Raw genomic sequence first — 18,064 nt, 5'->3', positions numbered from 1 at the left:
TTAAATTAACATGTCTCTTTTATTCTTTTGGAAGTGGTATTCAATAAGAAAAAAATAAATTTTGTGGAAAAATAAAAAGTAAATTTGAAAAAACTAGTTATGATCAGATCTTAAAGTTAAAGCGCTAAATATCTAAATTCACACTCGTTTACGATATTATGAATTTTATCAGATTTTAGATTTCGAATATAACTATATGACGCGTCTAGATATGTCCATATACATATATCTCGTATATATAGAATCAAAATTAGATGTAATTTGTTGTAGATATACGGTATCCAAGTAAAATCGCATGTAGCTGACTCTCTTACTTCCCTCTCTTCTCTCTCGCTCACCACTCTTGTGCTCTGTATTTAGGAATCTTACTTGTCTCTCTCCTTCTCTCTCACCTCTCCTTCGTAATTAAGGAGCAAACTATAAGAAGTTTCAAATTATGAATTAATGAGCAAACTATAAAAAGAATTAGCAAATACGGTAGAAATAATGTTTGTCTAATTAGGTTTTTTTTTTTGGTCGTTGAAAATCTAATTGGATCAAAATCCTATGTGGCCCAGCCCAAAAATAGGGCGGTGCACGATCTTCGTTTCCGCTAAACATAACCGTCAACCCCCTCGTTTTCTTCGTATAATCTCTATACGACAACGTTTCAAAGAATTTCGGCCGTTTTTCTCTTCAATGGAGTGTTTGTTAACTTTGGTATTGCTTTGCAATTAAGTAATTTACTCTTTCTCTATCATTCTCGAAGCCTCCTATTTACAATTTTTATTTTATTTTTGGAAATAATATTAATAAAAAAAAATCGTTTTTTCAGAATCGTAAAATTGCCAAAGCTCATTTCAATCTCTTCTGCTGATTGAGTTAGTTTCTGAAGGTATTTTGATGTATTTCAAATTTTATGATTTTGTTTATCAAAGATATTATTTTTGCAAGTTTTATGTTTAATTATCCGGCTCCTTTTAATGATTTTTCATATTTGTTACTTAAATTTTGGTTTATGACTTCAATTTAATTTGGCTGCTTTGTTAGCCGTGAGTTTATAATATGGAGGGGAGTAACAATACAACCCAGGAGTCGAGGGAGCCCTTTGTGGTAAGATGCGAACCCATGATTACTAATTTATTGGGAAAAAAAATATTCTTTTGCCAGTTTTATTCTAAATAGAACTACCAATGTGTAAATGCTCCAAGGAGTTACATTTTGAATGCAGTAGTATGTGTAGTGTAAAGCTAATTATGGGGATATTGTGTTTCATGTAGTATGTTTGAAATTTAAGTGCGAAAAGGCAGGTTTTTATGGTTTTAGTTGATCCAGGGGTTCTTAGATCAATTAATGGTACTTCGCTTATGCATTTGTAATGATGTTTTCTTATACAGAACAGTTTTGTAATTAGCCCCTGGTAGGGATAGAAGTTTTCGATAGTCCTGGTGTAAGATATTCATCGTATTAATCTTCGTAATGAAGTCGAGAGACAAAATTTGCACAAAATATATTGTGTACCTTATTAATGGTTCATAACATACTGACATCCTGTTGTTTCATTCACACACTCCATTTTCCACCATGTTCGGGGTCAGCCTCCAGTAAATATATTCGATCCACTAGCTAACTGCTTAGGTTTGCATGCTGTGACAAAAAATATTTCTGATTTTAGGTGACTTTTCAAGCTTTGACTGATGACTTAAGCCATGCTAGGAAATGTAACCGAAGGCGGATCCTGTATACCCAACCCCCTCTGTTTATGTGAAATTAGGTCAAACAAGATTTGCAAAGGAATGGAAAAACTGTGTTGGAGGACTGAGTGGTTAAGAATACTAACAGTGCCCACATCTCCTCTTTATTGCTAAATCCACAATTCTACCACACCAAGCCCCATATGTTCAGGCAGACTAGATAAGCATAACTGCAGAAGTTTGGCCCATTATCATCCCTACCTACATATGAAATTTTTGCTTTTCCTCTCGCTTACATGGCAAGGTCACTACCATTTATGCAGACTTGAACTATGGTTGGATATAAGGAATTTGTCCAAGAACTAACGCTTAAAGTTATCAACTTCTATTAGATATTACTTGGCTTTTATCTTCTTTTTCAAGTGTACATGTTTTTTGATAAGCTCTATGTACTTCTATGAAGCATTTGGTCCCTAACTTTCTGAAAGTTTTTCTTGTCCTTTTATTATTTGAAATTCATGCGGTCCCCTTTATTTGCCCAGGCAAATGACAGTTCCTTACAAAACAATAGGGTTATCCCTCAGCTACTTACCTCTGTGCCGGCTCTCAATGATGCTGCTTCCTATCTTTCTGAGACGACATCTTTATTTACTCGCTGTTTCATGGATTTTTCTGGTGAGCTTCATGAACCTTTTCATCATGTATTCCCTTTGTTTACCCGTAGTAAATTTATTCCTGAGTTCATTTAATGATGATTGGTTGAGGTTTTTGATCCATTAAGGTTTTGCATACTGCATGTGTTTTAGAATTTCTACCTTTAAAAGTTTTCTATTTTATTGTCTTAGAATTTTAAGAGAAAAGTTCCTTTTTTGAATTTGTTGCCAATTGTATCCAAGTAATATCTTCCAGGTTAGACTTCCCATGCTGAATTTTGTGGCGTAAGCTAATGGGCCATGTTAAACTGTTGAATTTTTCCTACTTAAGATATACCTTGTTTTGTGGAGTGACATGATTGGAAGTTAGTGTTTATCCTTTAAGTGAGCGAAAAATGAGTGTCCTATTCTTTTGTTTGCATACTTGGATCATATCAGTTTTGAGTTGCAACAGTGTATCTTGGCATCACTAGATTTTTAGGTTGAGGCACTAGATATTAGGAATTGAGATTTTAACCTTTTCTTTCCGTTTTTCCTTTTCCCCTTCCACATAAGATACAGCATGGTCATAAGTATAGATGACATGATATTAACTCCTGAGCTCTGGTGTGACTACACTGGGTATGTTGTTGCATCTCTGGTGTGAGCAAATTCCTTTCTGGTTCTTCTAGAATTTGATGAGCTGTGGTTACGGGTCATCAATTTAGTGCTTGCATGATGTTTTTTCCTGCTTTCAACTGTAGCAGAACCTGCCTCCAGAGGCTTAGGAGGCCAGGAGATGGTTACATTTGGTTCTGCCGAAAGTCGAGGATCTCCTCCCTTAAATACTGCTTCGTCAAGTGGAAGTGATTTAGCTGTTGGTAAAACATCTCAATCATCTCTTGCTGCTCCACTTCTCCATGAAGGATTAAGCAGGACCTTATCTATAAAATCATCCCAAAGTGGTAATGCAGCCAAAAACTCGGAGGACCTATCTGAGGGTTCCAGTGCACAGGTTTTATTAAGGAATACCAGTCCAAATGGCATTTCCATTTTCCAAGGGTACGATTATCTGAATAGATACAAGTTGGCATGTTAAATTGCCCGTCATATTCTTGTTATACATATGTATGGATAGTCATCGTCCCATCGATAACTGAAACTACATAGAAGCTGTTTTTTTTTTTTTTTTTTAAAAAAAGTCAACTTAGAGAATCTTGGAGACTATCATATTCCTTTATTGCAGTCTAAGGACTTCCCTATCTTTTATTTTACTGCTTTTAAGGAACAATTTGTATTGCTGGTTCTATCCATTCGTATAACTCGTGCGCTTATTGAAGTGCTTCTCATGATTTTTGCTTTTTTTTAGTCTTATAGAGAGGGTGAGAAGGACAGTTCGTGGGTCAGCGGATGATATTGGATGGCTACAACGTGCTTCACATATGCCTCCGGTTGATGATCAAACTGATAGATTTGTGGAAATCATTGATGATATTAGGTAAAAACACCACTTGATGTGTAAATTGACTGCAACTGCCAACGCTGACACAATTTGACCTGTTCTGATCTCTTTTTGTCAGGCATGGACTACATGGATTACCAAATTCAATGGTTTACTTGTTAGTTCCAGGTAAAAACACCCTTTTCCCATCAACAGTGATTGTAAACGAACCAAAATGGTTAAAATTTGAAATTAGATATGCCTAAGAGAATTTATGGAAAGCTTATCAGTTGTACTGTGCCAACAGTCGCTTGTGTCAGTACAGCTATGTGGATTATGTTCCCCAGATTTGCCTGCACTTGTCTTTGACCATATTTAGGGTCATGCTCTTTATTCAGTTACTTCTAATTATTAGCTCCTTCGGTCCAATTTATATGACACAGTTTGACTTGACACGAGGTTTAAGAAAGATGGGAAAATTTTTAAAATCAATCATTTTATTGAGGATGGAAGGGGAATTATGAAGTTAAATTGTTTCTAATTATAGAAAGATGACATTCTTTTTGGGACGGACGAAAAAGGAAAGTGTGGCAAAATATTGGGATGGAGGCAGTAGTTATTATTTATTAGGGGATGCTGGAAAATTGATCTTACTGTTCAAGGTGTCTTTTAAATATGAGCAACCTAATCATCTTTAGTAGCAGATATCCTGATATTTACTGGTCTATGCAGGTCTCTTCAGCAATCATGGACCGCTTTACTTTGTCAATACAAAAACAAGCTTTTCAAAAATGGGGCTCACTTGTCATATAGCCAAAATTCATAGTGAGGTATAGGTATCTTCTTGTTTGTAAACCATGTGGGCAGCTGACTGCTTTCTCTTAGACTACCTAACATAAAATAAGCAGGCCTGTGTGGAGAAGAATGCGAGAGAAATTAGAGATTACATTGAAGAAATTTATTGGGGTTCCAGGAAACGTGTCTTGCTTCTTGGACACAGTAAAGGGGGAGTAGATGCAGCAGCTGCTCTGTCCATGTATTGGACTGATCTGAAAGATAAGGTTGGAGGGCTGGTTTTAGCACAGAGTCCATATGGTGGAAGTCCAATTGCTTCAGACATTTTACGAGAAGGACAGCTTGGTGATTATGTAAACATTCGCAAGCTTATGGAGACCCTCATCTGTAAAGTAATCAAGGTATATCCTCTAGTTGTCGCTTCTCTGTTATTGATGTGTTGGATTGTCTTGTTTTCTGTCCAAATATAGTACGATCAGATGAAGTTTCTGTCATGCTTAAAATCATCAGTAGTTGTAGAGTAATTCACTCTTTCATGCTGTGGGTCAACGCGTACAAAGAAGAGTAATATGCAAGATTCCTGTGATGTGTGTTTGTTTTATTTCAAAGATCGTTTGAATTATTTTTTTTGGGGAAACAGTAAAGGTAAAGATTGTCTTGGAAACTTAAGAAAGTAATAGGAATGGCAGCCAAGACAACAATGGAAGTATGGATTGATGTTCAAGGAAAGCTCAAACTTGAGGTATTTGTCTGCATGCAATAATTTAGCGTAGATCTCTTCTGAAGTTAGGTCGTCAAAATATGAAATCTGGAAAGGCACCATGACACTTGCAGAATATTGAAAACTCGTCCAAGATAATTTAGTGGTCTGCCTTTAGTCTTCCTGTTATTAGGAGAGAATTATTTATTTCGGTCTTTGGAGGAGGAGATTCTGTAGGCCAGATAAGCACCTGACATCCATTTTGAAGGCTTTTTCTCGAGTGTGTAATGTGCATCAGAAAGAACTGTATGGTCTTTTCTTATGTGTGTACACTTGTCCCTATGCTGTATAGTAGCAGCTGGGAGCTAGATGCATATGACTGGCTCCTAACGGAATGCTGTTACCACATATATGGCCTAGTTATAGATCGTTAGTGCTTGAATATGGTTATATAACAACCATGAATAGTGATTTCTTGACAGTATATTAAGCTCCCAGCATTGACTCAAAAACTATAAGAAGCTAGTTGTAATTTTTTTGGCGGCTAAGCTTGAAAAAACTTGTTTTAAGGAATTATAAACAGAAAAAAAACACTTGTTTTCAGTTTTTGGAATGATCACTTGAAATGGCAATGGGGCAGATCCGGGGCTGGGTGGGTTTAAGGCTATGCAGGGCGGGGCGGATATAAGGTTGTGACTTGTGCGGGGTGGGAGGGATGCGGAGCGGGTTGAAGTGAATTTTTTTCGAGAACTAATGTGGGGGCTGGACGGTTGCGGGTATATGTGATTTTATGCGGGTTCAAACTTAATTTTAACTCTTTACCTGTTATAAAAGTGATAGAGCATTATTATTTATTACGATAATTTCTTTAAAGCTACAAAAATATTCAAGATAGAAAACAAAAATGGTTCAATAAAAAACAATACAATTTCTTACATGATTCTCAGTTGACCTCTAAAAAATAATTTTGTAATTCATTATCTATTAAATTAATATAATTTAACGAAGAAATAAATTTATTTTCATGAAATTATTTTTCGCATCAAACTTAACCAGAAAAGAAAATATTGAAAGATTTAAGCGGCGCAGGTGTCTGCGGGATGGGGTGGGGCGGGTTGAAAATGAAAAAAGTTGTTATGCGGGGTTGGCTAAAAATTTTGCGGGTTAAGCTTATCCCTCCCCGCACCGCCCCATTGCCATCCCTAGCAACCTTCTCCTATAATGCATGGATAGCAGATTGTGTGGTCCAACAAGCTACATTGACTGACTGATGAAGTGGCTGAAAAAAATTGAGAAACATCTGCTCATCCTTGTTTTGGAGAAAAATTAGATGAGTCAGATCATCTCTTATGAAAGTTCCAAATAATGTTATTCATGATTAAGGTCATGGCTTAAGCTGTAGACCTGTAAGTGATGTGAACCTGCAACTTACAGTTATCTTCAAAGCTATATTATATGACATTTAACAAAAGATGCAGGACAAGAAAAGTAAGATATAGTTGGAGTAACATTAAGTTTTTTCTTTGTTACTTATTATGGTTATATATTTACTTGCATCCACGTAAGCAGTGTATGTAATGTGTATCCGTTGTATATAACATAACATAACATTGTATATGTAAGATGTTGTCATTCTGGACTTTCTTCTTCTCCTTTTCAATGGAGAAACACTGTTTGATAAGTGTTAAGATAATATGTCACCTGTTCATCATCTTGTGTTAGTTTTTTCAAAGGATTTACAATGGTTCATTCATTAGTTTTATTGTTCAGCCCATCGAGACGCTAACTTACTCTAAGCTCATTCCTTATCTTGTTGAGATTACTTGCTATATCTGCTACATTTTCAGTTGTCTCACAGAACTTACAAGCCTCATCGTTAGCCTCGCGAATCCTTCCTAGAAAAGAGACAAAAGTTTTCATATCCATGCGTAAACCCTAGGATCAAGTTACATGTGTGGCAGGGTGTCATAGCAACTATCCCTAACGGGTTTATGTTCTTAGCATGATGATTGATTTTCTGGTGCTCAAAGAAAGCAAAACGAAAAAAAAAAATCCAGATATTCCAAGCTCCAGTTGTCAGATATATGAGGAACTGTTTTCTTGCTGAGTGGTAGCATTTTGTGTTCGGTATTCTAATATCTGCTGCTGTTTTGAAGGGGGACTTGCTAGCTTTGGAAGATTTGACTTATGAGAGGAGGAAGGAGTTCTTGAGCAAATACCATTTGCCAAAGGAGCTTCCTGTTATTTCCTTCCGAACAGAAGCCAGCATTTCTCCAGCAGTTTTAGCCACATTATCTCGTGTGGCACATGCAGAACTGCCCACATTTTCTGCTGCCCAACCTGCAACTACATTCCCAGTGGTGATGCCTCTCGGTGCTGTGATGGCTGCATGTGCCCAGCTTCTTCAGATCAGGTATGGTGAGAAGAGTGATGGGCTTGTTACTTGTTGTGATGCAGAAGTCCCTGGCTCCGTGGTGGTTAGGCCAAAACGGAAACTGGATCATGCTTGGATGGTATATTCTGAATTAAATGATAACCCGACAGAGGCTGATGCATCTCAAGTTTGTGAAGCTCTTCTAACATTACTAGTAGAGGTAGGACAGAGGAGAAGACATGAACTATCAAGCAAAGATGAATGAAGCGTATACAAACATCCTCCGTACAGATTTGCTTCATCTCTGAGTTCTCTTGTTTATTTCTTAGCTTGTCCATTTGTTCTTAGAAGTTGTAAATTCACTAAGGTTTGTGGTTTAATGGTAGTTATATTTCGACATCAGAGATTTTAAGTTTGAATCTTACAAATGAAAATTTGCTAATAGAAAGTGCTTTCTCTTTAATAGATCATATTGCAGAAATTTGAATTAATATTGCCAACACGTGTATGAGAAACTGACCGCCCCGGAAGAATGGGATGTAAATTTGAGTTTTATGACAAAATATAATTCTGGTCATTTGAGTTATATGACAATATATAGTTCTGATCGATTAATATAGGACAGTGAAACTACAATAATATTCCCCAAAACAGAAAATAATGCTTACTGTGTCTTAAAATGGTTGGTCTTTGAATTTTTTATCTTCGACTAATATCTTTTATTTAGGAAAGAAAAAATTACTTAGATATACATCTAATTTTATCATATGACTTATAGTATTCTTTATCATTTAAATATTTTCAAAAATCTCCTCTCGGATACATTACTACTCCTCTTTCGCTGATATGTCCCGATCCCTCTCTCAGATACGATTTAAATATTATCAAAAATATTCTCTTAGGTACATCACCCCTCTCACTTTGACGCATTTCGATCTCCCTCTTTGATACATCCGATACATCCTTCCCTTTCGAATACTTTCCTATTTTATGTATTCAGATGTCATATCTCCTCTCTGATACTATCCCTTTTCTTTCGGATAATTTCCTCTCCTATGTATCCGGATGTCGTTTTCCCTCTCTGATCTATTCCTCCCCTGCCTCTCTGATACATAATTCCGTATGATACATACGTTTGATGATATATCCAAAAGCCATGATTTTTAACGATTGTAATGTGGGATTAAAAGAAATACATATAATTAGCTCTTAACAAAACGTGATTTGTGTAAATTATACTTTAGAAATTGACCTGATGAAAAAATTGGCTAGAAAGGGTTTATGTTGTCCATTACATAGAAGTTTTAACTTTTGTATATTAGGCAGAACTTGTGGGTAGTTGAACATGTTCATCATCATGAAATATCCTAAACATCTTCTTTATAGGCCAAAGTTAGAATGTATTATAACTGAAAAATAACATATCCAATCCAGTTGTTGCAATTCAATTGTTGCTTATAAAGCAAAACTAGTAGTTAATTAAACGTATTGATCACTGTCTTAAAATTTTCAACAAAAACTATATCAATCGAATTTTCCAAAACAAAGACTTTATATTAAAAAAAAAAAGTTAAGCAAAACCAAAAAATTAAGACCACCCCTCGTAAAGTTAACTTGTAACCTAAAAAAGAAAAAGGCAACAATACAAAAAAATGGTTGTTTTCATGGTAGAGAACAAAAAATGATTCAATGAATTTTAACTTAAAGAGCAACAATTTAGTTGCCGTTTTGAAGTTTGTGTTGACATGTTTCATGCATTTATGTGTATAAATTAATTGATGAGTGCTTGTTCAAAAATCATAATCAAATCAAATTAAAAAAGAATCGTCCTTTTTTTTATTTTTTATCTGTTTGCTAACTTTTGTTCAAGAAATCCACTGACTTATGTCAATTTCTTGTCTCCTTTTTAACTTTTTTAGTACACTACAATACCTCTCTTACATTATTCATATGTTCTAGCTCTCACGTGTTGCATTTCATCATCACTACTTCCCTTCCATTCAAAACTTATCTTATCTGTGTCGAATATTTACGTCAGATACGTACAATAAGAGCGGACTTAGGTCATTTGATTTGATGGGTGGTTCTAGAGAATTCATTATTTATCTTCACATTTATTAATCTTTTTCCATTTTTAGCTAATAATTGCATTAATTATTATTTACCGATTAAAAGATGCACTATAAAGAATAATATAATAAATTATGATTAATGAATGAATCATGTTAGGAGTTGTTTGATGTGAGGTATAATAATTTTAAAATATAATGTAGAATTATTTTATTTTACGTTTGGTTGAAGTTATTAAATAATGTTACTGAATGAATAATTTATTCTGACATAATTAAGTCTAAAATATTTTCTTCCTAATTATGTAACAATCCCTTAGTGTGTTACCCAATCAAAAAACAGGTGGAGAGACACCATATGATATTATGGAATACCTTAAATTGAAAGGTGGCTTACCATAGTCCACATTTTTTGTAGGCATTATTAGTAGTAAAGAGGACAAAGAGACAATTCACTCAAGTCTTTGGATTCCTCCATGTTCTAATGTTCTCAATCTCCAAGTACACTTGGTATTAATACCTTTATATCATTTATTTTATTTTTATTGGTTTTTTGTTAATTGGTATCAAACAAAATAGAAAAACTATTTAAATACGCAACTATTTCTGTTATATTTATCAATTTTTCCTATAATTTGAGATGATTACATTTTATATTACCAATTAACAATTTCATATCAAATTGCAAGTTAGATACATTCAGATATAGGTTTCTGCTTTCAGATTCATTGAAATAAGGAGAGAGGTGGGCGAAAACAAAAGGAGACGAATGAGATTTGTCTAGGTATTCTAAATTAATACATGTGAATCACACTAAATACACATTAAATACACGTAATGTGCGTATTTGGTGTGATCCACATGTACCTGGGATGCGTATAATAGGAGAGTAACGAGCGAGATGCGAGAGAGGTGAATGAATTTTGTCTATGTATCTCAGATACATACGAATCTACTTGAATGCAATGTATTTAGAGCAAAATATATTGAATTTTGACCCTAGCATCTTGGATACATGCATATGGACATATCTGAACACACCAAAATTTGATAGAATTTGTGATTTGCAAACTAATCTATATCTAAGAAATTAGTTTTTAAACTAATGAAATTTTTGTAAGTTTATCAAAAAAGATTCATTCCAGAAGATAGAATGTAATATCTCAGGCTAAAAAGGAAAATCTCATTTATCGATTTCTATATGGTCCTTATATAGTACTTGGTTGAATTAACTTATTTTTAGGTGTTTTTGACTTTCAAGTAGTTATTTTAGAACTCGTTTGGTCATAGATTTTTCAAGTAAAATTTGGGAAAAACTTTGGCAAATAGTGTGAGTACAATTTGCCATTATCTGGTAAATATTTTTGGCAAATAACCGTAATTCTCTATACTAGAAAAACACTTACTTGGGCAAAGTCTCATTATTTGAGAACTTTTAATAACAAATTCTATATCAAACTTTTATCTTTTTCAAGAATACTCTCTATAGTAGTTGTTTTACATATTTATTACGTGAACATCAAAGTAGTGATGAAATATTCAGTGAATATGAAAATGATGATATGGTTGTTGATGAAAATGAACAATCGGCTTAGGGTAACAAAGTCATGTAATACAAGCGTATGATTAGTCTTGTTTATTTTTAAAACTTATGGATATAAATCAAATTTCTTAAAAAAGTCAAATATATTTTTTCAAATACTATGACCAATCACATGGTGAAATTTTATCCAAATTTTCATGCAAATAATATTTGTCAAAAATATTTTAAAATCTATATTCAAACGCTAGCTTAATTCTAAAGGTGTTTGAAAAGGTTATAAAGTACTTTTAAGCACTCACTTTTAGGCCAAAATAGTACTTCCTCTGTCCCTTTTTGCTTGTCCACTTTTGGATTGACGCACCTATTAAGAAAATATTTAATGACGTAGTGAGTTTACCATTTTACCCCTATTAATTATGAAGTGAATGAAAAGTTTTACATTTTTCAAAGTAATTAGTCATTTAATTGTGGGTATAATAGGTAAAAAAAAATTTGTTTTTTCTTGATTTATCAAAATGAACAAGTAATTAGGAACAACTATAAAAGAAAAAGTGGACAAATAATTAGGGACGGAGGCATTATTAAATTAAGTCAAAAGTCAATGCAAGGTATCTTCGAATTGAATTTTTGAGTTATAATTAAGGAAACACTAGCAATTTACAAAAATTAAACATGCCTAAATATTTGTCAATATTTTTGCTTTAATTAGACAAAGTAGGACGAGAGCTCCATTATGAGCATCTACCTTTTTGTTATTCAAAGAGTACGTTAATAGCCAAAATAATTGAATAGAAATTTCCAAATCAAAGGCCCCATTTTATAAATTATTGCTATAACAGATTTTTTTCTAAAAAAAAATAAAATTATTTGGAATGAGATTATATAGGGAAAAATTTAGAAATTATTTAGAAAAAAAAAACAAAAATTTTTTTAGACAAATACTTGAATTTTATGACTAACATGTGATGTGATGAAAAAACAATTTAATGATGATATTAATTTAAAAAAAAATGAATTGAAGTCTCTTGTAGTATTTTCTAACTGGTCAAAGCTAATCTTACAATGCAATTAATGTTTTAAATGTAAAAACTATTCTAACATCTACTTAGTAGTACAAAATTGAGATCATTAAATAATAGGAATTAATTTATAAAAATATTTATTTTTTACAATGAATATTTCTTAAATAGATGTTGTCAAAGTCATGGTTCATAAAATTATTAGATTTTCCATCAATACTTAAGTGGCGAAGACATATACAAGATGACATTATTATTACAAAACAAAAACAAATTTACTAAAAATATATGAAATGTTTATTAATTAATTTTAAGACCACTTCTTTAAAATCTGATTAGTTATTCTAATTTAGGTCATTAATTTTATTGAGCCGTCCGTTTAGAACTAATTTTCATTATTTTTAAGCCCATGATTCGTTTGTTCTCTTTCATTCCATTCCCTTAATGGAGGAGTTCATTAATTAGTCATTTGTCAAACTAATTATGGTTATTAATTGACCTCAACTAATTAGCAAATAATTGGAATTTGGAGGGTTCATTTATACTCTACTAAACAAATGGTCACAATCTATCCTATGTCATATTTATTTCCTTTTGTTTATTTTTACTAGTCAATTGTAAAATTTACAGGTATATTAAGAAATACTAATAATTAATATGAATATTTTTTCCTTATATTAATTGAAGAATAGTTAATTTGAGGAATAAATAATTAATATTAAGAAAAACGCGTTATAGTCTTCGTTACTAATTATTAGCAAGCATGATCAAATGTTATATCAATCAAATGTGATTGGTCGGCGGGAACAAGACATTATGGGTTTATAATCTTTGATAGTGATTTATTTTGTTAATTAATAGAGTATTATAATCTTTATTAAGAATTACAAAATCTCCAACATGAGATGTGTACATGTACGTTGAATATGGACATTAATCAAAGTTTAAGATACACTGATGTTACTTCTTGATTGGATTGCATAATAATTAGTGTCTCGTAATATATCTAACGCCCTTAACGGAAGGCTAAACATAATTGACACACTTTTAGACTGGCAAGTTTTTAAAGATGAAATATACATAAAATCTAAAACGAATATCATTATCTGAAAGAGAAAAATAATTTTTTTTATATAACATAATAACTCATATTCATATGGTAAACGCTATTAACATGAAGCTGTGACTCGTGCATGCATAGCTAGGCTCATGACAAACAGCTATATGTGTCATGAATCCTCGAATAATTATGTCGATTACATACTTAATTTATTTATTTTTATCTTTGAGATATAAATTTTTATATTTTAGATATTTTTTTGAATGTTCGATCATTAAATCACAATTTAAATCGTTTTCGGTTTTCTTTTCTTTTATTGGTTGAATGGTCAAATTAAATTGGAGAGTCAAGAAAGTTGTGATGCCACGAGATATATGTGGGAGGAAAAGAAAAAGAATCCAACTTTCTTCTACTTTTTTTTAATGTTCCCAAAAAATAAAAAAGGAGAAAAGGAAATAAATGCATCTATTGCTTTTTCTCTCCACAAAATTAAATTAAATTAAATTAAAGGAGTGAGTAGTTGAACGCTTTTGATTCATCTTATCTTTATTGTTTGTTAATAGTATATAATATATAATATAATATAAATAAATAAATAAATTACGAGAAAAATAGAAATACATACCACCCACACGGCCACACCCATCTCAATCTCAGGCGGAGGGAGGAAGTAAAAATTTATTTGCATCGAATAATATTTATATCGAACTAATCAATTTATCATTATTAATTAAAAATCAAAATAACACTATACACAATTGAGTGATATATAAACAAATGTAAAAAATATATATATTTATACTTATTGATTCAATATAAATATTTTATGCGAATAAATTTTTATATGAAAGGGCGTGAAGTGATAAAGAGCACAAATCATCTTATATGGAATATAATAAAGAATAAATTGTTGTTTATTTCTCCTTTTTTTTTTCAACCTTGGCATATAATGCTTTCTAAAGATTGACTTAAACGTTAAAGTTTTAACAGTAAATGTGCAATTTAAAATTATCATATCTTTAAACTAAAGCGTGTCAAATTAATAAGAAAAAATAAAACAAAAAAGTAGGCAAAAATTTACAGTAGATATTCCTAATTATTATATGTAGATTGATTGATGAGTGACAACGGTAAGATAATGACACTATGGTTTACAGCTATAAAAAATGCTAAATTTCACTAATTATGTAAAGTACGCGCTTTAGTTAGTTTTAATGTGAAATTTACTTTTTTTTTTATACTGATAGTATTCAAAAAAGATATTCCATTAATAATAGCAGTTACTTGTGTTATTAATTTTTGCATGATCTATCGATAGAAAATTATATTGCATATTCGAGTAGATATATTTTACCCAATATTTATTTAGCACTTAAAGTCCTGATATTCTATAGCTAAATTTGTATTCTACCTCTAAAATCATATCGAGGAGAATATTGTTTTCTCCTAAAATCACATTATATAAGCATATACTTGCTTAAAAATAATAGGAAGTAAAATTCAATGTTAGTTGACTTTTTATTTGCGATATTAGTACATTGTATATACATAGTATGATATACATGGTATGATTTTGATTTATTTTTGATATACACAAAAGTTATTTATTTAAGACTAATAATTCTTCAGTATAAAATGAAAATTGTGTTATGTCTATTTTCATAATATGTAAATATATCTACAATAACTTATGTGAGTATGTTTATTCTTATCATTTATATACATAACAATAATTGAAGATGATCCCAATTCCCATTGAAACCGATTCTTCCCAATAGTATATTTGAAAGTTTGTCTAGTCTTGTATTTCATATATAGTATGTATATTCATATATATACCTTTTACTACGTAATATGTATAACTGAATGTACATTTGTTTATTTACTTAAGATATGTATCGGTGTGTATCTAATATATTTCATAATATAAATTTAACTGTATAAATAATACTAATGTGATGATATCCTAATACATATATCATGAATATATGTAAAATGTAAATAGCTAATGCGAGTAATTATTTTTAGTTAGACTGGATATTTTTTGTCTACATAGTACCTCAAGCAAAATTTGCATGTGCGAAAATGAAAAAGAGACACTATTATTCAAGCTTACGCATTATTAATCGATAGCAACTTAAAATTAAATTAATACAATTACTTTTAAAAAACATTGTGTTGGACAACTTCCAATAACTTTAAATTACATAATACTCAGCAAATCTCAAATAATGCCAGAATATTTTGTTCTCTTTTAATACCCAAGCATTTAGAATTCTATATAAATAAATACGTATATAATAAAGAAAAAAGATGCTGATTTTCTTGAGACATAATCATGATGCATCTCAATCGACCCTACCACAAGAAAGATATTAACAATAATCCCATAAATATAAATTTGTTTCAATTAATTTGATAAAAAAGTAACAAACTAAAAAATAAATAAATACCAGAGGTCTTTAAATTTATAATAGAAATTTAGATATTTGAAAAGTCATTTTCTTTTTCCAGCTCGTAGTTAAATGGTAAAAAGATTAAATAAAGAAAAAAGGAGTAGTCCTTGGGGGGAAATAATATGATGTAGGGTTGTATATCGATTGGTTCAGTTCGGATTTAAAATTTATTGATTTGGCTTATTGATTATCATTTTGTAAACTGTTATAAAATCATTCAGATATTGACTTATCGGTTATTGGTTTATCAGTTTTTGATGGTTATCAATTCGGTTATTCGTTTAACCATCAAGATTTTAAACCAAAAAAAAACATTGATAAGCACTTTGAAACAAGGTGACAAACCAAATAAACCATGCACATGAGTTCACAAGTTACATCTTGTTCAAAAGCAAATACGTTTACGTTGTAGAATAAGCAAGTGTTTGACAAAATCAGAAATAAAAGTAGGAAATCAAACTTTAAATCAAGGACTTTCTATTCAAAATGATATAAATATAAATATTTAATTTACTATTGGGTTTTTCGTTAGCCCGTTAAGAAAAAATCTCTGACGTTAAGAACCGATAATTCGATAATAAAAAAAGTCAAAATCGTTAGATTAATAACCCAATTCTAATAGATTAATAACTTTTTTTGTTTAAATTATCTGTTTCGATTCAATTTTGATCAGCCCAAATATGATGTTCCATCAATCATATGAATTTTTTGGGAAATGTTCATTCAATAAATGGGTCCTTTTAAAAGGGAGTTTTGAAGAATCAACTACATTTTTCTTCATAAGATTCCAAGTTTTCAATACTTTTTTCTCCATTGCTCATTGGATTCTTTATGTATTTTAATTTGTAAAAAATTAGCTAGGTTGGCCCCATGAGCTTACAACTCTTTCATGATGACTACTTTCAATTTTATAGTCACTAAATGCTTCTCATATTATTAATTAGATGGGCCCTTAATTAATTACACAAATAAAAATAAAATGTGAAAAAAAAATAGAGAATAATGATTTTTATAAACTTAGGAAGATTTTTTTGGGTCCAAGAGATTAGATTTGTCTCTTCCTTTGCCACTCCTTCCAATAACACAAAGAAATGCGTCCAAATTATGGAGTAATAGACTATGAAATAGGAAAATAGTGACTTTACCCTAAAATATTAATATTAGATAGTGATGTTGAGGTCACAAGTCACTAAAATAAAACTCTTATTTTCCTCTCCTCAATAACATACCCTTCATTCTATTTTATTAATTCAACTAGGATATTTTTTATAATAATTTCTCTAATTTTAAATAAATATATTTTGTAAAACACTGAAGAAGAAAAAAGAAGTTTCTATTATTATTTTGCTTAAAATTAGTATAGTCTTAATGAAATGCGACATTTTGAAAAAATAAACCATAGTTTAGAAAATATAATCTTATACTATATGATTGAACTATTAAAAAAGATAGTACAAAAATATTGAAAGACAGTTAATGTATAATACCCTTTGTAACAAGTCAATCAAATTGAGTATACGAAGATATACCCACAAAATTGCAATCTTAATAATTATGGGATTTTGAGGACTATCATCTTTTACTATTATTTTCATTCATTCTATTGATTATAATGTTACAATTGTTGTAAATTTTGGACTTTTAATAATAGGTCATGACATTCTTTCGTAGTTTTAAATAGGTGAAATCATCATTTCGATTTGATTTTCCTCTACGGTGATTTAATATTATTTTTTTCAACTGAGATTTCATAACTTGATTTCAGTGTAACTTTTTTCTTTGGAAATAGGTGACAAGGACAATAATAGACTCTATAACTATATAGCTTTCTAAAGGGGATTTCTTAGCAGAGAGGACAACAAATTAATTAAGTGGTGATGACTACCTAATTAGTAACTAATTACTATTCTATAATGATGCTTTCAAAATAGCTAACTTTTACTCAATCATTGGAATCTAAATTGTCCTCTAAATATCTCTAAGATAAAAAGTTAAACCAAATTAAAGGTGAATGAATGAAGTTGCTTTCCCTTTTTCTAAACTTTTCTTTTAATCATACATGGTGATTTTGACTCACAGAAAATTGTAATGTTTTAGTCATATTATTAATTGTCAAGTAAATTCTTAAGCAAGCAATTTTAAGAACAAACGTACACGTTAATACATTTCACTTTTTTATTGGACTTTAGGTTATTGTTTGTTTAATTAAATTAAACCTTATAAATTACCTAATTAATTGTGTGCATATATATTTTGTAGTTATGTTGGTTGTCTAGTTTTGATCCTTAATTTGGCCCGGGGG

General features: G+C 31.0%; 1 protein-coding gene across 3 annotated transcripts; it reads left to right on the top strand.

Annotated features, from left to right (window-relative positions):
* Positions 1–549: 549 nt before the first annotated feature.
* LOC107026426 lies at positions 550–8,080 on the top strand. Of its 3 annotated transcripts, none has more exons than XM_015227505.2 (10): positions 550–699; positions 815–874; positions 1,030–1,092; positions 2,216–2,348; positions 3,070–3,367; positions 3,675–3,803; positions 3,886–3,935; positions 4,479–4,576; positions 4,655–4,942; positions 7,398–8,080. In XM_015227505.2, the coding sequence occupies exons 3-10, from the start codon at positions 1,045–1,047 to the stop codon at positions 7,878–7,880; spliced, it is 1,527 nt and encodes a 508-aa protein (XP_015082991.1). In that variant the 5' UTR covers positions 550–699; positions 815–874; positions 1,030–1,044; the 3' UTR covers positions 7,881–8,080. The 3 variants fall into 3 exon arrangements, with proteins under 3 accessions (XP_015082991.1, XP_015083064.1, XP_015082914.1); XM_015227578.2 differs by having other exon boundaries at positions 553–717; positions 3,073–3,367; XM_015227428.2 differs by having other exon boundaries at positions 553–717.
* Positions 8,081–18,064: the final 9,984 nt, after the last annotated feature.

Source organism: Solanum pennellii, chromosome 1 (genome assembly GCF_001406875.1).
Source record: "Solanum pennellii chromosome 1, SPENNV200".
Classification (NCBI taxonomy): domain Eukaryota; kingdom Viridiplantae; phylum Streptophyta; class Magnoliopsida; order Solanales; family Solanaceae; genus Solanum; species Solanum pennellii.
The sequence above is the reverse complement of the archived record's forward strand: the minus strand, read 5'-3'. Positions and strand labels throughout refer to the sequence as shown.